This window comes from Acomys minous (assembly GCF_964271855.1).
Source record: "Acomys minous genome assembly, chromosome: 11".
Taxonomy (NCBI): Eukaryota; Metazoa; Chordata; class Mammalia; order Rodentia; family Muridae; genus Acomys; species Acomys minous.
Genome location: NC_140492.1, coordinates 53,564,230 through 53,587,396, shown reverse-complemented (window position 1 = coordinate 53,587,396; position 23,167 = coordinate 53,564,230). Strand labels below are relative to the sequence as shown.

Here is a 23,167-nt window from a genome sequence, read left to right as displayed (position 1 = left end):
ATAAATCCCAGCAGTCTCAGGAGGACAGAAAGATGCTAAAGAAGAGAAGAGGAGGAAGAAGAAGAGGAGAAGGAAGATGGCCATTTAGAGAACTGCAGGAGCCAGGCATGATGGCTCATGCCTATAACCCCAGCATTCAGGATGCTAAGGCAGGAGGATTGCCAGGAGTTCTAGGCCATCTTTGACTACAGACTAAAACTTTATCTCAAAAATAAAACAAACATCTTAAAGAAGTATAGGAAACAGTCCAAACCCTTTGAAGTACAGAAAATCACTGTTGTCAATGCAGAGAAAAAAGAAGGTGCGTGCCAGGATGACAGCACATAGCCTTTCTGCCCAGTGTTCCTTGCTCTGTTTTTTCCTTCCTTATAAAAGCTCTTTGGGGGGAGGGTGGCTGGAGAGATGGCTCAGGGGTTAAGCGGACCCGGATTCAATTCCCAGCATCCATATGGCAGCTCACAACAGTTCCAGGGGATCTGATGCCCTCACACAGACATACATGCAGACAAAATACCAATGCACATAAAAATGAATAAATAAAGCATTTTAAAATAAAGGCCAATCAGCTTAGTAGAATCTTTAACATATTGTGGTTTGTTTGTTTGTTTGTTTGTTTGTTTGTTTGTTTAAAGGAAAGGAAGCCCGGCGTGGTAGTGCATGTCTTTAATCCCAGCACTCGGGAGGCAGAGGCAGGAGGATCACTGTGAGTTTGAGGCCAGCCTGGTCTCCAAAGTGAGTCCAGGACAGCCAAGGCTACACAGAGAGACCCTGTCTCAAAAAACAAAAAACAAAACAAAACAAAACAAAAAAAAGAAAGAAAAAGAAGAAAACAATAAAGAAAAACTCTATAGTCCATAACTGTGTATTCTCAGACTAGCCTCAAAACTTGAGAGGATTCTGCTGCCCGACCCCCCACTGGGGTGACTGACATGCGCCCCCACGGCTAATGACCTTCGTAGTTTTGATATTAGCCATTCTTTTACAGCAAGTAGAGCTCATATTGCTTGCCACTCTGTCACCAGAAATGGAAGATAAAGGAGTGGGTGGAAGATAGCAGATTTGTTCAAGGCCAAACTGGAGAAAAACTGGAGGCCTCTCCCTTTCAAGGCTCCTTTCTCTGAGGTGCCGAGAGCAGAAGGACTTTCATGAGCGTGGGGATTACAGGGAGTTCCCGAGATGGACAGGGATTTTTCCCTTAGATCACCATCTACTTTTCTTCTTGAAAGCGGATGTAGAACTCAACCTCTTGAGGCCAGGATGTGCTATTTTACATATGTATTTTTGAGACAGGGGTATCACAGCAGTCCCCCAGCCTTAGCATCCCAAATGGGGAGATTACTGGCTGCCCCACCATGCCTTACTTTGCTTTTTTTTTATTTTCCAGATTAAAACAGTTCGTAAAGAGAACAGAGGGACATGAAAAGGAAGGGACTTCAGGAAAAGGTTGGAAGGAGAGCCCCAAACTAAAATCTCCTGGTCATCTTACACCCCAACCCCCTTCCTCCAAAATAACTGAGTTAATAATTTTCTCAAGGCATTATCCCAGCCTTTCGTATTTCCACTTGTGCTATTAGTCCTTCAGGGAATATGGAGGTGAAATCGCTGCTGTGGCTGCTTTGGGATGAGTGGGGATGGAGCTGGGAGTTTTGTTTGTTTGTTTGTTTGTTTTGGTTTTGGTTTGTTGTTTTGTACGGAAGGCCTTGACATGATATGAGCATGTACAAGCAGGATCATCATAATGGAGCCTGACCTCTTGCGGCTAGTCAGTGAGCCTAAGGGAGGGCATTCCTTCAGCAAAAAGCACGGGGGAGGGACATAACGTAAAAGGAAGAAAAGGAGTTTCTTGTCTCCCCCAATGGACAGTTTCTATTTTGTTTTATTGCTAGGTCACTTTCAGACAAACCCGTTTCAATTCTCACTTAGCATTGTTGGGGTGTTGTTGACAAGTTATTTGGTTTCAGTTCTTAAGTTTCTTCTACAAAGTGAGTCCAGGACAGTTGAGGCTACACAGAGAAACCCTGTCTGGGACTCACGGCATGGGAGGGAGAGTTAGTTTCTTCTATAAAATGGGAAAATGGGAATCATGGTGCTATCAAGGTGTTTGAAGATTTTTATTTTATTTTACTTTACTTCATTTTATGTTAAGATAGAGTCTTCTGTAACCGAGGTTGGCTTGGAACTCACTATGCAGCTGAGGATGACCTTGAACTCTTTTTTAAAACTATTTCCTTATATATTATTATATATACAGTACTCTGCCTGCATGTACACCTGCAGGCTAGAAGAGAACATTAGATCACATTATAGATGGTTGTGAGCCACCACATGGGTGCTGGGAACTGAACTCGGGACCTCTTGAAGAACACTCAGTGCTCTTAACCTCTGAGCCCTCTCTCCAGCCCCCTGCCTTTTTTTTTTTTTTTTTTTTTTTTGAGATAGGGTCTCTCTGTGTAGCCTTGCCTATCCTAGACTCGCTTTGTAGACCGGGCTGGCCTCGAACTCGGCGATCTGACTGCCTCTGCCTCCCGAGAGTTGGGATTACAGGTGCGCACCACCATTCCCGGCTGACCTTCAACTCTTGATCCTCCTGCCTCCACTTCTCAAGAGCTCAAGTTACAGACATGTGCTGTCGCGTCTTGCAGTTTTTGTGTCATTTTCAGTGTTGGGGAATCTTAGTTCGGATCCTCACTTACACTAGGCAAGCGCTCTACCACTAAGCTACATCTCCAGCCTGGTTGTGAAACTTCAGCAAAATACATAGCCCAGGGTCGGGCACAACAATTTCTAACAAAGCTTAATTAATCCTAAACTGATACAAAGATGTCTGGGGAAGATCTCACATAAATTCTCATTTTGATTTTCTCCCTAAAATTCACTTCTTAATTAACATACAAAGTAACAGGTTTCCTTCTGACATTTTCACACTCTTAGGGTTGCCTGTCGCCTTGTGGTCCTGCAGCGCCTTCTGGCCCGCAGCTCTCCTCCTCCAGTCTCCCCCCTTCCACAGGTTTTATTCTCCTCCTCACCCACTGCTTCCTTAAAGTCTTACTTGCCATCCTCTGGGTCCCTCTCTAGTTCCCTGATCTCCACCCACACTCATTCCTACACAAATAGACATATAAAACTTAAGATACAGGACCAGGGAGAAGCTCAGTGTACAAAGTGCTTGCTAGGCAAGTGTGAGGCCAGCAGTTAGAGTTCCCTAGAACCTATGCAAAGCTGGATGTGGTATAACGCGGCTCTAACCCTAGCAAGCCTGTGGGAAGATGGGACGCAACAATAGGACAATCCCCAGAAGCTCATAGGCCACACAGCCTGGCATTAGAAACAGCCAATAACAAAGGGACCCTGTCTCAGACACGGGGGAAAGCAAAAAGCAATACTTACGGTTGTCCTCCTGTGACTTCCAAACGTGTGCCCTGGCATTCATATGCCCATACTCACCACACCCCCATATACACACATCACATATATAAAGAATTAATATGCAGCCAGGCAGTGGTGGTGTATGCCTTTAATCCCAGCACTTAGGAAGACAGAGGCAAGCGGATCTCTGTGAGTTCGAGGCCAGCCTGGTCTACAAAGCAAGTCCGTGACAGCAAAGGCTACACAGAGGAACCCTGTCTCCAAAACCAAAACCAAACAAAAACCTCAAAAAATTAATATGCATATGAGAGGGAACATGAAGCATTTCTCTTTTCTTTCTTTCTTTTTTTTTTTTCTTTTTTTCTTTTTGGTTTTTCGAGACAGAGTTTCTCTGTGTAACAGCTCTAGCTGTCCTGGAACTCTCTCTGAAGTCCAGGCTGGCCTCCAACTCACAGAGATCTTCCTGCCTCTGCCTCCCAAGTGCTGGGATTAAAGGTGTGCAACGCCACCACCCAGCGCATTTCTCTTTTCAAGCCTGCTGCCTCACTTAATATAATATTTGCCTGTTCCATTTTTCTTTACAGATTAAAAAAAAAATCCCATTGTGGCCGGGTGTAGTGGCTCACACCTTTAATCCCAGCACTTGGGAGGCAGAGGCAGGCGGATCGCTGTGAGTTAGAAGCTAGCCTAGTCTACAAAGAGAGTCCAGGGCAGCCAAGGCTGCTATAATAGAGAAACCCTGTCTTGGAAAACAAAACAAACAAACAAAAAATTCCATTGTGCATAAACGTCATTTTTATGATCCATTCATTTGAAGATAGACATGTAAACTGATTGAATTCCCTTGCTATTGTGAACGGGTCAGCAATAAACATGAAAGTGCAAATATCTCTGGTGCCAGGACTGGTGCAGCCAGGACCTATGGTAGTTCTGTGTTTTTGTTTCTTTTAATTTTCAGAAATCTCCATACCGATTTCTACTGTGGCTTCACCTGTTTACACACCTCCACCAGCAGTGAATAAGGATCCCTCCCCTCTCTCTCCATCCTATCCAGCATTTTCCCCCATTTTTCTTGATGATAGTGACTCTGTTTCAGGTGAGATGGGATCTCAAAGTAGTTTTATTTTGCATTTCCCTGAGAGGTAAGGCTGTGGAACACTTTTAAAAATATTTATTGGCCATTTTTCTTTGAGACAGGGCCTGGCTATGCAATCTCAGTTGGCCTGGAATCCACTTTACTACATAGATCAAGTGAATGATTTGCCTGTCTCTGACTCTTGGGGGCTGGGATTAAAGGTCCTGGCCTTGTGTTTTCTTTTTCTTATGAGAACTATCTGTTTTTAGTTCCTTGGCCGAATTATTAATTGGCAGTTTCGTGGGTTGTTTTAATTTTCAAAATTTGCAGTCTCCCCCACCCCCAACAAGGTCTTAGTGGGGTGGTGGTGGTGGTGCAGGTCTTTAATCCCAGCAACAGGGAGGCAGAGGCAGGTGGATCTCTGAGTTGGAGGCCAGCCTGGTCTACAGAGATAGTTCCAGGACAGCCAGAGCTGCACAACAAAACAAAACTAAACAAAACAAAACCTCTGTTGAAAACAAACAAGCATGCAAAACCCAGTAGCACCAGCGTGCAATGTAGTTGAAGATAACCTTGAATGCGTGATCTTTTGGCCTCCACCAACACATCACGGTTCATTTTGGAACTATTCCAATATCAAACTACTGCCCATCTTTTTTTGGTGGGGTGAAGGCTGGCGATTGAACTCAACTTTGTAAAGCTGTACAATTGAGTCCTTCTTATCTTTCTAATCTGTCACTTTCTGTCCATCAGAAAACAGCTTACTCATCTCTGGATTCTCAGCTAAAATGCGAAACTCTCCAAGAACGTTTTCCAGTATTAACTCTAGCACCATCTCAGAGTTCATTACCTGCCAAACCTGCGTACTATCTCTGGACCTCGGATACACTTCTAACCCAGCATTTATTGTTATTAACAGTACTACCGCCGGCTGGTGGCGCACCCCTTTACTCCCAGCACTTGGGAGGCAGAGGCAGGTGGATTGCAATGAGTTCAAGGCTAGCCTGGTCTACAAAGTGAGTTCAAGACAGCCAGACGGCATAGAGAGACCCTGTCTCTGGGGAAAAAAACAACCCCCTCCCCCCAGTATTACCGCCGCCTTGTTGCTGCGTTCTCTTTTTTACTACTCTGAACGTTTCTAGAACTCGATTTTTATTTATAGCACCCACCTAGTTCATTAAAGTACAATTCGTGCAAGGGGAGGGCTGGAGTACGAAACGACTTCAACACTCGTTTGCTTATGAGTGAGTGACGTGACCTTAGGTGGCGTCTCTGAATCTCCCTGCCGCTGTAAGGGTATTCAGACACTAGCCGACTGAAGCTAAAGAGCTTTAAAACAAAAAAACAAAAAACCCCCACAAAGCCTGCAAGCCACGCGTGGGCGGAAAGTCCAGCCACCCGCCCCGAGGCGGGAGGGAGAGCCCCACTGCGCAGGTGCACCGGGAGGCTGGCGAGCCGGCTCTGTTGGCCGCAGGTCTGTTTCCGGGGGCCAGCTCGACGCGGAGCTGACGTCATCGCTGTGCGCTGCCACGTCTCCTCAGCTCCTGGGCGATGGAGGCTGAGGATGAGTGGTGATGGGGTCGGGCTCTGCTTCTGGCATTAGCTCTGGCTCTGGCAAGAACTCCCGGTCTGGGTCTGGTAACCTAGAGACCCGACACGTTTTTTCGACTCTCCAGTGTGGTCCTGCCTGCGTCCCGGCAGCTGTTTTGGAGAGCTTCAAAGAAGGGAGGGAGTTCGGGTGCTCGGGGTCGGATCTGTGAAGCCGCCTCCTCCTTTCCAGGGATCCCGCTCTGTCGCCCGCCTGTTTCATGCGTGAGTTTTTCTTAACTTGGTTTGTCCTCCCGCTGTCCCTGGCGTGCCTCGGCCCTTTCAGCCGCAGGGGTAGGAGCCCTTGGCGATTTTTTTTTCCCTTGGGGGCTAGTGTTGAAAAAGCTTGTGGCTTCTCGCCTCCCACCGTAACCAATGGCACTCTCTTGCGTCCCAGCCTTTTGCCCCTCATCTTACTTTCTCTTTAATTGAGCAAGGGGATCAGCTGTCTTTGCCTCTAACAGTTTGGGTTCTTTGTTCCACCTGGCGTTTGTTGTTAGTCTGCAGTCAAAGGATCAGGAAAACATTGGATCCCACTGCGGTATCGAAAAAAAAATTTTTTTCCCCCCAATGTGTGGTTTACAGAGCATTTTTAGTTGTATTTAGGAAATATGTGATCTATATTGGCAGAACCATATTTGCCCAAATAGAGGAAAACTGTGTGCCGTCCTCCCTACCCCCGTGAAGATCTTTGTCTACTTTTAATTTTGCAGTTTCATTAATCTCTCAGTGGTTTTACAGTGGCTTTTCTGAAACGGGCAACCATTTGAATGAAATGAAGAAACAAACTCTGGCAAAAGATTTGGTCAAGGTCAGAAAATGAGTGGCTTGCCTTATCTCAGCCAGATCCCGTGATAACAACCTGTTATTTTGGACAGTGAAAAGTTTCCTGTGTTTCAAGTGACTTTAATGTGAAATAAATTAGTAATGAGTAAGGTGTGGGGTTTCTTATAAACTTCCACCTGATTGTAGTGCGTTTTATGTATAAGCAACAAAAGACACAGATTGTGAGTTGTCTAATGCTAAACAAAGCTTAGATCCCAGTTTAAGCCTCTGACCTTACCCCGAGGTTCAAGCAGTATACACGAAAATGGGAGCATTTGCTTGAAAATTTAATGAGAGTTTTACAAGGTCTGCTTCCTTAGTGTTTTTGTTTGTTTTTTTTGTTTTTTCGAGACAGGGTTTCCTAGACTCACTTTGTAGATCAGGCTGGCCTGGAACGCTCAGGATCTGCCTGGTTCCCGGGTGTGTTCCACCACGCCTGGCCTGCTCCCTTAGTTTTAATGTTTGCTTGTTACACCAATTTCTGTAAAAACAGCTACCTGATATTTAGGGTTTTTTTTTTCTTTTTTATTACTCAGAGTTGAAATACCGTTGACAGCCATTAACCTGGGTTGCAACTGCAGGTGGTACTGGAAACTGACCGGTTCCTGGACATGCCCAGTAGAAGGAGGGGTCCTAGTCGGCAGCAGCTAAGCCGGTCAGCTTTACCGTCTATACAGACTTTGGTTGGTGGTGGCTGTGGCAATGGAACAGGCTTGAGGAACAGGTAAAGAAAATAAACTGTGCATAATAATTTGCATAATTTGTGATAGCCTATTATCAGTAAGACTTACTGTAAAGGTAATTGTATTTAAATATTTGCTTATCAAACTGCTCTTGTCACTGACAAAAACTAGAAATTCTGCCTTTGAAGAAAAAAAGCTTAGTGTTTGAGAGTACTTGCAGGTAGAATGGTATTATGTAGGGACCACAACGTGGAAGAAGTGTCTGATTCTTCCTTTTTTTTTTTTAACTTAAAAATTTTCTTCTTTCATTTTTTGGTTTTTCAAGATAGGGTTTCTCTGTGTAGCCTTGGCTGTCCTGGACTCACTTTATAGACCAGGCTGGCCTCGAACTTGCAGCAATCCACCTGCCTCTGCTTCTGTGCCACCACACACACATGGCTGCTTAAAAATATTTTTTCCGTTTTTTATGTGTATGAGTGTTCTGCCTGCGTGTATGGCTGTGCACCACTTGCATGTATGGTGCCTATGGATGTTCAAAAGAGGTTTCTGGGTTCCCTAGAGCTGGAGTTGGGTTGGGTCTGAGCCACCATATGTATTCTGGGAACCAAGCCTCTGGAAGAGCAGCTACTGTTCTTAACTGTGGAACCATCTCTCTGTCCCCCAACTCCCCTTTTAAAAAATCACCCACTGAGTTAACTTTGTGCTGTTCATATGCTTCTGGCTGTGGGGCTGTCCAGTGAAATGTGGTTGGCCTCTTAAAACTGACTTAGCAACCCAGGAGGCCATCAGCTGTTCGTAGCTCCTGGTTAGAGGTGGGTGCTCATACGCCCTTTCTTTCTTTAGCGCCCCCCCCCCCCACATCTTATTAAAAGCTGTTCTGGCAAAAAGTTGTTTGATATTAATAGTAACTGTCTACTGTAGCCTGAAAATGTTAAGAATTGTGCCATGTTATATAGGACTCAAATTTGGGTTGGATGTGTGTGCGCGTGTGCATGTGTGTATGCATGAGTGTGTATGTTTGCAGGCCAGAGGACAAGCTGAGGCGTTCCTCCTTATGTGCTCATTGCCTTTGTTTTGAGACAAAATGGCCAAAAAGTCGCCAGATAGGCTAGGGTGGCTATTGAGTTCCAGGGTCTCCTCAGTGCTGGGATTACAAGGGTATATACTGCTATGCCCAGGTTTTGTAGTTTTGTTTCAGAGCTTCATACGTGAGCACTGTATTTGCCTGACTCACCCCCAACTCCTCATGTACATATGTGTGTATATGTATATACAACCTACTGACTCTGTTTGGTGTTGCTCATATACACATGTGTTTAGAGCTGACCTTTCATCCTATGAAGGAGTTCACTCCCTGAGGCAACCAATTTTCCCCTTTTCAGCAGTCATTGGTTACCTGTAGCTCTTCCGTCTATGTTGGAATGGTGTGGAATTTCTTCTGTCCACATTGGCATGCCAGCTGCTGTTGGCACTATGCAGTTTGTATCCTGGCAGCCATAACTATTGAGGTTTCGTAGGTGTATTTTTTTTTCCTGTCATGCCTCTGTCAACAGGCATTCTGCAGACTTTTTCTGCCTACTCTTATGGTATTTGTTCCTGAGCCCGAGATGTAGGGGCTATGTTGCAGATGTAGCAGTTGGAGTCTGTAGCTGACTTGACTAGTTGTGGATCTCTGTAATAGTCTCCATCTGTTGCAGAAGGAAGCTACTTCGATGAGCTACATTTATCTGTGGTAATAAAGATAAACATTTAGGATTAAAAAAAAAACATTTAGGATTTAGTTAGACACATGACAGTACTAGGTTCTCCTCTCAGGTCTGTAACTTCTTTGGCCATGGATAGTTGGCTATGTTTACAGTACCACGAATGGATTCCGTCTTGCGGAGTGGGCTTTACATTCAGCTAGACAGTTATTGGCTACCCTCAGGATACAAGGCCACTGTTGTACTATTGGGGGTATCTCGCTGGCCCAGCCGTTGTTGTGGTTCATATGCTTTACAGCTGTGTAAGATTGCGTCTCTCTGTTGGCAGATTGCATAGCACCTTCTCTTACTGTGAGAACTAGTCCTTAGGGAGGAGGTTTCCAGGTCAGTTTCATCTCCATTCCTCTCAGCTCTGTGATTGAAGTGTGTGGTGTCATCAACAAGACAGGCTTACCTTCAAGTTCCGGAAGGCGGATGAATAGTCTATATTGTTTGGGGAGACTGTTGTAGTCCTCTAAGCAAAGAGAGAGGTTTCCCATTCTTGACTCTGGGGTTTTTGTTATACAGTGAACAGCTCTTAGGAGGAGCATCATCAGCATCCTGTGTGGAGCATCCCCACTATTAAAACACACAAGCATGCTAAGCATGTGCTTTACTACGGAGCTACATAGCCAGCCCAGGATTTTTTGTTTTGTTTTGGTGTTTTTTTTTTTTTAGGGGGGGGGCTGGTCTTAACAGGACAACTCGTGTCCCTGGAGGCTTGACCATGTAGCAGTGCGGAGATACTTTTACTTAGTCATGCAATTGGTCAAGATAATTTTGCTGAAATATTTTTGTTTCCTCTCTGAAAAGTTTTTTCTTGTCTTGATTTTGGTTTCTAGAGTTACCAATTGGGCCTACTCCTGTCTCAGGCTTTCCTGATATGTTTGAGAGTTTGTGTGGAGGTTGTGGCAGAGGAAGGGACACAGTTACTCATATACTCTTGACCTGACACTGGTCCTCTTCCCTAGTGAAAGGTCGTTCTCTTCGACTGAGTGCACAGCTTTGGAGTTGCACGGGTAGGAGGGGACACCCATCCAGCCACCCAGATCCGCTGAGTCAGCCCTATTGACTAGCTGGCTTATGGCTCCCTCTAGCTTACTGTTCTCAGAGCTGCCCCATGGGCTTCTTCCTGGTCTGCTCTGGTGAGCCGAGAAGGAAAGACCATCAGGAAATGCTGGTAGTCACCGAGGTCTACCAGTCTCTGGTCTACCAGTCTCTCAGTTAGCCTAACTTTTCATGCTTTCATTATTAGAATGTTGAAAATAGCTTTAGAGATAAGGAAAGGAAGCAGCCTGCTATTTAAAAGGAGCTACAGCCCAGCTTCGGCGGAGCACACCTGTGGGAGGCTAGGGTGGAAGGCTTGAAAGCGTAAGACCAGCCTTGGCTACATGTTCTCAAACAGAGAAAAAGGACTAGAGCTGAAGCTTCATTCCTAAGTAGTTCTGCTTACGTGGATACTTACAGTGCACTGGGAGGGAAGAGGAACATTTGAAAATCCTGTGGTAATAATAATAATAATAATAATAATAATAATAATAATAATAATAGACAGAGTCTTACTATAAAGCCTTGGCTGACCTGGAACAAACTGTGTAAACCATATAGGCCTCAGATTTAGTTTGCCTCTCTCTCCCTCATAAATAGGGGGGTAAAAGGCATGTCCCCACCAAGCCTGGCAGTATTGATAGTTTTGTTTTATTTTCTTTTTCTTTCTTTCTTTCTTTCTTTTTTTTTTTTCTTGAGACAGGACAGAGTTTCTCTGTGTAGACTTGGCTGTCCTGGACTCACTTTGTAGACTAGGCTGGCCTGGAACTCATGAAGATCCGCCTGCCTCTGCCTCCCGAGTGCTGGGATTAAAGGCGTGTGCCCCCACTGCCCGGCATCAGTATTGATAGTTTTAACTGACTTTAGTAATGCTCAGATAGCCCCTTTTAAGACTTATTTATTATTTTTTTAAGTTTTTTTTTTTTTTTTGAGGAGGGTGTTTTCATAATTTCCTATTCTTTCTTGTACCTCTTATTGGCTTTCAGGGTTTCAGTCATCTTTGCTTTGATCTACCATTCTCCAACCTCTTTCCTCTTTATTTTTTGGTTTTCCTTCTAGTCCTGGCTGTCCTGGGTTTTTAGCTTTTTTAAACTTCAAGCCCAAAGACAAGAGACTAAGGTTAGATAAAGCAATAAAGGGCATTAGAAGGAAAAAGGAAAGCATTCCTATATAAAGAGACTCTGTAAGGTCAAGGTATCTCTCCCCCCCCCCCCCGGGTGTTTTTTTGTTTGTTTTGTTTTGTTTTTGAGACGGAGTTTCTCTGTGTAGCCTTGGCTGTCCAGCTTTGTAGACCAGGGTGGCCTCAAATTCACATTGATCCCCCTGCGTCTGCCTCCTGAATGCTGGGATTAAAGGCATGCACCACCATGTGTAGCTTTTCCTCTTTAACATATGTAATTTTTAAAAATAATTACTTTATTTTTAATACATTGGTGTTTTGCCTGTGTGTATGTCTGTGTAAGGGTGTCATATGTTGAAGTTACAGACAGTTATGAACTGCCATGAGGGTGCTGGGAATTGAGCCCGATCCTCTGGAAGAGCAGTCAGTGATCTTAACCATTGAGCCATCTCTCCAGCCCAAATATGTAATTTTTGGAATTATAGATGAGGATAGGAAAAATGTGTTTTTCAGTAGTGCTAGAATTACAGGTGTGTCCTTTTTTCTTTTTTTTAAAGATTTATTTATTTATTTATTTATTTATTTATTTATTTATTATGTATACAGTGCTCTGCCTGCATGTACACCTGCATGCCAGAAGAGGGCATCAGATCACATTATAGATGGTTGTGAGCCACCAAGTGGTTGCTGGGAATTGAACTCTTGACCTTTGGAAGAGTAGTCAATGTTCTTCTGAACTATCTCTCCAGCCGCCACAGGTGTGTACTTTTATAACTAGGTTAAAAACTTCTTTTCCAAACAACGATTTTTATTTGTTTTTCTTTCTTTTTTCTTTTTTTCCGAGATATGGTTTCTCTGTGTAGCCTTGGCTGTCCTGAATTCTCTTTGTAGACCCGGTTGGCCTTGAACTCACAGAGATCTGTCTGTCTCTGCCTGGGATTAAAGGCGTTCTCCACCACGCCCAGTTACAACAACTTTGATTTTTAAAATAAACTACCTTTCATTTTAATCCTTTGGAAACACATTCTTCATCGGAGTGGTGTTTTTGATAAATGTAGCCTTCTAGGCTAGAACTCCCCATGTAGCCTAGTGACTTTTGAACCTAAGATTCCCCCTGCCCCCAAAACAAAACAGTCAGTCAGTCTGTCTGTCTGTCTTCTTCAAATTACATGTATAAGCCAGGTGTAATGGTGTGTGCCTTTCATTGCAGTTCTTAGGAGGCAGAGGCAGGTGGGTCTCTGTAAGTTTGAGGCCAACCTGGTCTACAGAGCTAGTTCTAGGATGAGGCCTGGCAGAGGCTACAGGGGCGGGATGTGCAGCTGGGACTCCACTTGGGAGATGTGGGAGCTGTGCTACTACTCACACTTCCCCTTCTCTGTTCCATCTCAGACTAAGGGATGGTATCATCCATTCACAGTGAGCTTTCCCTTAGCTCCGGTGCGTAGGTGCTTCTCTTCAGTGACTCTAAGTCCAGTCAAGTTAGCTTGACACCAGCTTCCCCCGGGTAAGTCTGGTGTTAGGGGACACAGTGCTCTTGTGGCTAGTCTCCAGTGAAAACCTTGCCCAGTGCAGTGCTGAACACCTGTGGTCCCAGCACTTGGAAGGCAGAGACACATAGAGCTCTCTTGAGTTCAAAGCTAACCTGCTCTATGTAGGGATTTCTAGGCTAGTCAGGGACAATATAATGAGACCCTGTCTGAAAAAGAAAGACAGATAGACTTAGGTTTTGAGTTTCTAATGAGTTTTCTTGGTAGACAGTACCTTGCATGCATCTTAACAAATTGCTGCTATTAGAATTAAGTGCATCCTAAACAGGATTCTTAAATCTGGCTAGGGAATATAGCTCAGTAGGTAGAGTACAGGCCTAGCATACTAGAGGCCCTGGATTAGCTTTCAGCAAAGTCTTGAACCAGGGTGGTGGCAGATAGGCCTGTAGTTCCCGTATTTCAGAGTTGGAAGCGGGAGCATCACTTATTCAGACAACAGCAAAAACTTTGGGGTTCCCAAATGTGTGTTTGCGTCATATTAAGTGGTTCTCCCTCGCTTCCCTGTGCCAGTGCCTTTTACATGTTAGCAGATCTCATTACAGATGGTTGTGAGCCACCATGTGGTTGCTGGGACTTGAACTCAGGACCTCTGGAAGAGCAGTCAGTGCTCTTAGCTGCTGAGCCATCTCTCCAGCCCCAGATTCTCTTCATATAGTAATGCTTTCATTTTTCCTTCTGATGCCCTTTATTGCTTTATCTGACCTTAGTCTTGCCTTCTGGCTTGAAGTTTAAAAAAGCTAAAGCTGCAGAGTATCACAGGTGTGAATCTTCTATATGGATACTTTATTTTAAATGTCTGTTTTGAAACAAGTATTTCCCCAGCACTTGCAGAGGCTGGAGGATCTCTGTGAGTTCGAGGCCAGCCTGATCTACAAAGTGAGTCCAGGACAGCCAAGGCTACACAGAGAAACCCTGTCTCAAAAAGCCAAAAAAGAAAGAAAGAAAGATTTTATTGGCTTGTTTAGTGGAACAAGCCACTTTCCTTGGAGAATTTTTTTTGACCTTATAAACTCTTAAATAGCATGTGAGTTGCACATACTTTCACCCTTTATTTTGACTGACGGGAAACAAAAATTTTTCATTTGTTTAGATTAGAGTCTCCTGGCTTCGTGACATTTCATCAACATTTTTAATTTTGACATTTATGGCTAACTAAAGTGAGGTAGCTATGGCACTAATCCTTTGCATTCAAGTCATAGAGTTCCTCACTAATCATTGTAAGCAAAGTGCATGTTCCCAGGAGTCCCTTAAAGTACCGTGAATGCCACATACCAGCTAGGATCCTATATTTGGAAATTTTAGAGTGGTAGCAACAATATTGTTCCTTCTCTGGTTATTAAAACCAAACCTCAGGGCTGGCGAGATGGCTTAGAGGTTAAGAGCACTGACCACTCTTCGAGAGGTCCTGAGTTCAATTCCCAGCAACCACATGGTGGCTCACAACCATCTATAATGTGATCTAATGTCCTCTTCTGGCGTGTAGCCAGAGCACTGTATACATAATAAATACATCTTAAAAAAAACAAAAACAAAACCCAAGCCTCTTACCCTTGTTGTGTAAATAAGATCTCTAACTCTTCCCAGGAAACTTTATTTTCTATCCCTGTCTTCCCACTGTGGATAGCTGTGCTCTTTCTGACGCGTAAGCAAGCGTGGGTGGAAGAACAAGAAGATAGGGACTAACAGTTCTAGCTTTGTGTCTTAAGAGATCTTTCTGTTTTGTAACTGTTCTGGCCTGCTGTTGTTGTCTTCTTCTTCTTCTTTTTTTTTTTTCTTCTTCCCGTTTTTCAAGACAGGGCTTCTCTGTGTAGTCTTGGCTGTCCTTGGCTCACTTTGTAGACCAAGCTGGCTTCGAACTCATAGAGATCCACCTGTCTCTGCCTCCGAAGTGCTGGGATTACAGGCATGCACCACCACGCCCAGCCTACTGGCCTGCTGTCTTCTTTTTTTTTTTTAATTTTATTTTTGAGATAGGGTTTCTCTGTGTAGCCTTGGCTGTCCTAGACTCACTTTGTAGACCAGGCTGGCCTCAAACTCATAGCGATCTGCCTGTCTCTGCCTCCTGAGTGCTGGGATTAAAGGCATGCACCACCATGCCCTGTCTTCTTAAATATATATATCAGCAGTGAGTGAAGAAAAATATTTTTGTTCTCAGGATTATGATCTGGTAGCTAAGACATAAATCTATATGTAAAAAATTATGTGATGGAATAAAAAAATACAAGAATAGAAGCATAATTAATTTAAGTTTGATGAAGAAAGATGTATCAGTCTTGAGTTAGAGTAAACTTCACAGAGGACATGTTTCAAACATCCCTTAAAGCAACCCCGCCTCCTTTTCTCTTGTGCATGTATGGGGTTAGAGGACAACTTGCAGGAGCTTTTTTTTTTTTTAACTGTGTGGGTTTCAATGTTCAAAATTAGGTCTTTCAATCTTGACTGCTGGCACCTGTGTCCACTGAGCCTTCCTCCAAGCTAGGTAGTTTTTCTTTTCTTTTTCTTTTTTGTTTGTATAGATATAACCCAGATAATTGTATGTGCTAAGTTAATGCTCTGCCACTGAGGTAAGAGCCCCCTAGCCCCTTAAAAGTCTTGAAGAATGGAGCTGGGCAGTGGTGGCACGTGCCAGTAATCCCAGCACTTGCAAGGCTAAGGCAGATGGATATCTAAGTTTGAGGCCAACCTGGTCTACAAAGTGAATTCCAGGACAGCCAGAGCTATACAGAGAAACCCTGTCTTAAAACAAAAAGTCTAGAAGAATGAATAAGAAAATATCTATAAAAGTTTTGTCAGTAACTATGTATGTGAGAAGTTAAGAAAGTGATTATTATGTGGGTGCGTGTGGGGGGTACGTGTGCTCCAGATAGCACACAGCGTAGATAGCGAAGGCGGCGCAGATAGAGAAGGGAATTGTGGTAAGGCCCTTTGTTAAGGACAGGACCCTGTGACTTACTAAACAAGTCTTTCTGTTATTTGAAGGGTCAGGTGAGAGAGAACTTTCTGAATTTCACTTAAAGTGGAACCCAGTCCTTTAGAGAGTGATTGAATTGAGAAATTCTAGCATAGATGTTTTTATTTGGTCAGCCAGCAGAATAAGCCACAGACTAGTGTCAGGACTATGGGGTGGGTAGCACAGATGTTCAGTGTGCAACTGTGTAATGAGACTAAATTCAAGGCAAGCTCTATGGACATTTTTTAGCCATCCATACCCAGGAGATAGTGGAAGGCATGGCTACACCTTAGATCATTGATAAAATGTGTAGTGAAGAGAAGGAAGCGGGAAGCCAGCAGTCCCAGGTAGGTGGCAGAGGCAGTAGGGCTTTTTATGCTGTGTGACACAGAAGGCTATCACCCTTTGAGCTAACTGTAATTTCTTTTTCAGGAATGGTAGTGCTATTGGCCTTCCAGTCCCACCTATCACAGCCTTAATCACCCCAGGTCCTGTTCGTCATTGCCAAATCCCTGACTTGCCAGTAGATGGGAACCTGTTCTTTGAATTTCTTTTCTTCATCTACCTGCTGATTGTTCTGTTCATTCAGTATATCAACATCTATAAGACTGTGTGGTGGTATCCGTACAATCATCCTGCATCTTGTACTTCACTGGTAAGTCTTCATTGTCAACAGGCGAGAAAGCAGCTGGGGCAGTGTCTCACATAGGCCTGGCTGGTCTTGAGCTCAGTAGGTAGCCGAGGGTGACCTTGCCCTGCTAAGTTTCTTACTTGTGCTTCCAGAGTGCTACCACCAATGCGAAACAAACCCTCTAATAAGTTATCTTGCTACCAAACCTCAGATTATTTTCAGAAAAAAAAAAAAACTTTCTAAAGTTGTTAAAATATAAATATTGCCAGAGGAAATGAAAATAGAAATTAAGGGTTGTGATACTTGGTTTTCTCTACATTTGCTAAATTCATTGCCAGATGCCACTGTGACTAAATTCCAGCAACCTTTTCTTTTTGGTGGTAATGGGAGTCAAGCCCAGGGCATCAAACCCAGGGCCTTATTTATGCTAGACACATATCTCCAGCACATTTTTAAAGACTGGATTTGGATATTAAATTTTGAAACAACACATCACAGCCTAAGGAAGTTCTTCTTTGAGCTGTTGTTAATCAGGGGACCTACCTGGGTAGAAACTGCCATCTTTTAATTTGTGACCTTCAGGATTGTAGTTCAACTTTGTGATCTAGAAATGGGAAAACATAAAAGAGAGAGTTTGTTTGTGAGGCAGGGCCTCACATACTCCAGGCTGGCTGCAAACTCATTGTGTACTAAGGATGCTGGGAAACTTCCAGGTTTCCTTTTTCTCTCTCCTGAGAGCTGGGGCTACAGATGCCCAGTTTATGAGGTGCTGGAGCTGGAGCCCAGGGTTTCATGCGTGCCAGGCAAACAGTCTTTATCAGCTGAGTTACAGCCCAGGTCCTAAGGGAGCCATGCTTCCATCATTTGCACGTGTACACTCCTAACTATAAGGGAGCCTAGAATGTTCTTTTGAGCACATATGTTAATCTGAATAAAACTGGATTCTGTTACAGAACATTGAGCTGACTCCTAGCTCTGTCTGCTGAGTACATAATATGGACTGGAGAGTAGCTTCCGGAGGACCCACCTTCCACTTCTATACCTGTCATGGCTTTTGACTCACTGTCACCTGTAACTCCAGGTCCAGAGGGCGCCCTCTTCCGTCTTCCATGCGCACTTGTATTTACATGCACATACCCACACACAGACATGCGTGCACGTAATTAAAAATTATAAAAATAAATCTTTTAAAAAGGCAAAGTATAGCTTTCTTTTTCCATTATTTTGAAGGGTAGTGGTAAATCATGAAGCAGAGAAGGTTTTCTCTAAAGGTTATATATCAAACGTCCATGGTTCTAGTCAGGATTTGACATACATGTTATCTAAGCAAAAGCCACAGTTCTGAGAGGACTACAAAATATTTCAGAACCTTCCTAGATGGGTGGATATAGGAAAGAAATAGTTTAAATCTTCAGCATAGTATGGGAAGGGAGTACATTTGTAAAGTTTTAAGTATTTGTATCACTTGGTTGTTCCTGGAATCAACTGTTAGGATTTTTCTTCCCATATTGACCATTTGCACTTACTACGCTGGAACATCATTTTAACTTAAGAATTGTAATGAGTTGGTGTCTTCCCTCCAAACCCCCCCCCCACCCCCCGCAGGGTTTCTTTGTGTAACAGCCCTGGCTGTCCTAGACTCACTTTGTAGACCAGGCTGGCCTCGAACTCCCAGAGATCCTCCCGTCTTCCGCCTGTGCCCCCCCCCCCAACTTCTCTGCCTCTCTCTTTTTTTGTTTGTTTTAGATAGTGTTTTGCTATGTAGATCAGGCATGTGTCATCACCATGGCCAGCTCTTTTTTTTTTTTTTACTTCCAACAAAGCAGTTTCAGAAGTATTTTAGATAGTTATTTAATGTCTGGAAAGATACGGCAGTTTGTCATGAAAAGAGGAGTAGCTGGTAGGCAGCTTCCAGGGTCTCCGAGTCACTGTGTCTGTAGTGGTCTCAGGAGACCTGTAGCGGGTGGGCTCTGCTGCACAGCACTGAGATGGCTACACAGGGTGCTTCTCTCTGACACGCTTCTTTGTTTCTCTTATAGAATTTTCATCTCATTGACTATCACCTGGCAGCATTCATCACAGTAATGCTTGCGAGGAGGCTCGTATGGGCCCTCATTTCAGAGGTACATTGGTTCATTCACTATCTTCTGTCACCTGTATCTGAACAGAGTTACTAGAGTGGAATCAGACTCAAATGTGAAATGAACAAATATAATTTTAATACAATTATAAATTAATTGCTTCTGTATGAGTTGTACCAGTATTTAAGAAAAAAAGTTTTCCTACAGTGTTTAAAATCCAAATGTGAAGTATTTCAAGAAAATTATTAGAAATGTAATTTGTAGGATTGTGGGATCTAAGCTTAATTTTAGTTTATAGATTAAAAAAAATTTTTTTTTTAGTGCAATCTTTAAAGTTCTGGTTAAAAACAGGATGTATTTCAGGTAATGAGTTACTTGTAAATATGTAAGTGAATCTGAAGTACTAAGTTTCAGATAACATTCTTTGAAATGGTTTGTATACCACTGTGGAATTCCTAGTAATAAACAGTTTGAAGCTGGGTGTGGTGACGCATGCCTTAATCCTAGCACTGGGAGGCAGAGACAGGTGGATCTCTGTGAGTTCGAGGCCAGCATGGTCTACAAAGGACAGCCAGGGCTACGCAGAGAAACCCTGTCTTGAAACAAACAAAAAACAAAAAAAGGAAAAAGAAAATAGTTTTGAAAAGATGGTTTAAATTTTTTTTTTTATGATTAATCTGAAAATCAGAACCTAAGCTTTAGTAGACAGAGGGGGAAAGAATTGCAGCATCAAACAACCTTTTCAAAGCTTAATGTTGTTGATAGAATTGGTCATTGGTGTCATTTTTCATAAGTATAAACTTGGTGAAGGATGAAAATGTTTTCATAAATTCTACTGTATTTAACATGAAAATGATGGCAAAACAGAAACGATAACTTAGCCAAAGTAGCTGCTGATTTTTAGTCTTGGGAAGTTATATTTCAGTGTGAAATTTTAAAAGAATTTTTGCTATAATCACTGATAACTGAGTTAATTTTTTCTTTTTTTTAATTTATTTTTTATTTCATGTGCATTGGTATTTTGCTTGCATGTATGTGTGTGAGGTTGTCAGATCTTAGAGATAATTGGGAGCTGCCATGTGGGTGCGGGTAATTGAACTTGGGTCCTCCAGAAGAGCAGTCAGTGTTCCCAACCACTAAGCCGTCTCTCCAGCCCCTAACTTTTCCTTTTCCTCCCCCCCCCAAAAAAAATTTATTTCTTTATTTATGTGTTATGTGTGCTGGTGCCTATGGAGGCCACACGAGGGGGACAGATCTCCTGGAGCTGGAGTTACAGGTGGTTGTGAGCAACCTGGGAAGGATGCTGGGGACCAACCTCCCCTCCTTTGAAAGAGCTGCAAGCTCTTAACTGCCACGCCATCTTTCCAGCCCCAGAATTTCCCCTTAGAGCAGACATGAGAGGCTGTATGTTTGAGTTCTAATTGGAGAACTGATTTTTTGTGAACACAGTAGTTGAACTTAACTGCAAAGCTGTGGTAGTAAGATTGATTCTTTTCCACAACAAGAAACCTTTCACCGAGTCTGTGTTAGGCGATCAAAGTAGATGTGAAGCTAGATGAGGTAGCACATGCCTGAAGTACAGTGCTCGGGAGGTGACAGCAGGGTCATCGAGGGTTTAAGACTAGCCTTGCTGTGTAGTGAGTTCAAGGCCAGCCTGGGCTACATACTCAAAAAACAAACAAAATAAAAATAGGTGCAGTTTTTGTTTTGTTTTAAGGTGAGTATGGAACCCATGTTTTCATGCATGCCAGGCAGGTGCTGTACCACTGAGCTGTATCCACAGCCCTCTTTTACTTATCATTAAATTGCCTAGACTGGCCTTGAACTCATTTGGTCTCCCAAATAGCTAAGATCACAGGCCTGGCCTAGATGCTCCCACCTCCTTATATTTTTTCATTTGGATGCTTAGTTTGGATAGTTCCAGAGAGAACTTTATTTAGAGCAATTCAGTAATGTTTGGCTCTTTTGGTTTAAACTAGACAATTTTTGTTGGTGGTGTTTGTTTTACTCCTTCATTTAGAAATGGTGCTTGTTAGTGTGGTAGTGCATGCCTGAGATCCCAGTACTCAGGAGGCAGAGGCAAGGAAGACAGGGAAGAAGGCTATCCTTGGGTACATGGTGAGTTAGAGGTCAGCCTAGGCTACATGAGAAGCCGACATTTGTCAGCTGGTTATGTCCTGACCTTATGTAAACCCTTAGTGACTGGGATTTCCATCTTGTTGCCGCAAAGACTAAACTGCTTTTATTGATGATGTGATTAGTAATAATCAAACAGTTTGTGCACCGTGTTGGGAGAGTGCACTAACAGTTTCCAAAGCAGCCTACATTCCTAAAGGAATAAGGAAGCCGAGTTTAAAAAGATTTTTTAATCCAAGACTGAAATCTGTACTTTACTGTCTGCAAAGGAAGTGTCATGTAACTAAGTGTATTCACAGAGCGGAGCAGTGTGCAGTAGCTGATAGGTAACATGTAAACATGGTCACCTTCAAGAAAGTGGAGAAACATGGGCTTTTAGAGAGAAGGGGTTTGTTATTATAGTTTGGTTTGTTTGACAAAGGTCTTAATTAATATGTAACCCTGGCTGGCCTGGTATTTAACTGTGTAATCCAAGTTTGCCCTGAACTCATGGCCGTCTGCCTGTCTCAACCTGAGTCCTGAGTTTATAAGCTTGTACCATCACAAGTGGACAGCATTTAAAACAAGACAAGTAGAAGGAATAGCCTGCTTGCTAACATGAGTAATTTGTCTCTGGGAAATACTAGCGCCAGGCATCTTTTGGTGGCTGGGGACGATACTGGCACTGCACCACAAACACTACTTATTTATCTTTTGTTTCTGAGCGCTGTGGCTGCTACCTATTCAGAAATTAAAACTTAGAGCTGTATCATAATTCCTAAAATATCTAAATTAAATGGATAAAGCTCATCATAAAACATCTTTTCTACCTTCCATTAAAATATGTTTGCCTTCTTTTGTTTTCTTATGCCACAGAAAGGATCCCTACCTGAGAAAGACCAGTCATTTTTAAGGACAGGCTGGAGGTAATTAATTCAGAAAGCTAAATATTGCTCAGAAGGGATACCTCTCTACCTAGGTAGATTCTGTTTATTCACCTCCAGGCCAAAACTGCTTCTTTATTTGCTCCACAAGTCTAAACAGAAATGTACCTTTCACCAGTTTGACCAGCTCTCTTTCAACATTATTTCTCTAAGCAGAAAAATAGGGCATTTCACTGGAGAAAACAGAAAGCAGAAAGTTAAAAATTACAGTCTCATCATAAAGAACCAAATTTTTGTATAGTTTCCTCTAATTTTTATATGCACATAAAAATTTGGTGTGTGTCTGTGTTTATATATATATTTTTATGTGGTTGAGAGCATCACCTTTATTTTTTCATTTAAGCTAGGTTATGAATAGTTTTCTGCTTTTTCCCTGGCCAGCGCTTACTTAGTTTCAGATCTCAGTTTAAATATAAATGTCACTTTAAGAGGGTGTGGGCAAGGATACTGGGGATTGAATACAAGACTTCTGCATATGCTAGGTAAGAGGTCCAAAGATCTCCCACGGAACTTTAGCTACAGCCTATTTTTACTTCTTGTTCTGAGACAGAGTCTTACTAAATTGCCCAGACTGGCCTTGAGCTCACTGTGAATCCAGGCAGGTCTTGGCCTTGTAGTCAGTCTATGGGATCACAGGTCTGCCTTCCAGGCCCTAAGTGTTTCTGCCTACAGGAAGCCTTCCTTCAGTTAGAGTCTGTGGTTCTTTGTGCTTCTGGGAGTTTAGGTTTTTCCTGTAGCGCCCATCATACTTTAAAATAACTGTTGACGTTTAAGTTTAATGTTTGCATTTATTAACTAGCTGTTTTTTGTTTTTGATTGCCCTGGTTCCAGATCTGATACAGGTTCTGTCATTTATATCACAATGTGAGTTTAGGTTCTCAAATAAGGCAAAAATCACAAAGGAGTACAAACCCTGCTATTGCAGTGTCATTCCACAGAAGCAGTCTCCTATTTTAGTTTTTGGAACAGAGTCTTGCTTTGTAGCCTAGGCTGGCCTGAACTCAGGTGAGCTTCTTGCCTCAACTTCTCAGTGTTGGGAATATAAGTATGTGCCATGGCCCAGCTTGCTGTTTAAATTTCTAATTTTAAGTTGAGAAATGGAGGCAGTGGAATAGCTCCAGTGGTTTAAACAGCTTCCCCAGGATTTGACACATGAGGTCCATTGATGTGGGGGATGTGTATTCACGTGTGAAATGGAACCATTTTTCCTGCTGTAGCTTAAAACATCTTGAGCCTTTCCCACAGTTTGAGGCTCAGGCAGAGGTCTGGTGGTCATTTAATGCTATTTCACATTTTTAATTGCATATACTGTGGGTGTCTACAGTGTGTGTGTGTGTGTAGCATAAGTACAGATGCTGTCGTGTATTACAAGGACAAGATCCTGCAACAATATATTGCTAGGACATTTTCTCATTGTGTGAACATTGCATAGAATCTTTACACAAACTTGGATG

The 23,167-nt window shown here is 43.0% G+C and overlaps 1 protein-coding gene across 2 annotated transcripts in view; it reads left to right on the top strand.

Annotated features, from left to right (window-relative positions):
* Window positions 1–5,957: 5,957 nt before the first annotated feature.
* TMEM39A (transmembrane protein 39A) overlaps window positions 5,958–23,167 on the top strand; it is a 29,508-nt gene continuing 12,298 nt past the window's right edge. The window contains exons 1-4 of one of the 2 annotated variants that reach the window (XM_084801295.1): window positions 5,958–6,253; window positions 7,390–7,577; window positions 16,375–16,597; window positions 18,613–18,696. In XM_084801295.1, the coding sequence (XP_084657421.1) occupies window positions 7,465–7,577; window positions 16,375–16,597; window positions 18,613–18,696 (420 nt within the window). In that variant the 5' untranslated portion in view covers window positions 5,958–6,253; window positions 7,390–7,464. The remainder of the gene's footprint in view (window positions 6,254–7,389; window positions 7,578–16,374; window positions 16,598–18,612; window positions 18,697–23,167) is intronic. The other variant, XM_084801296.1, reaches the window with a different exon arrangement.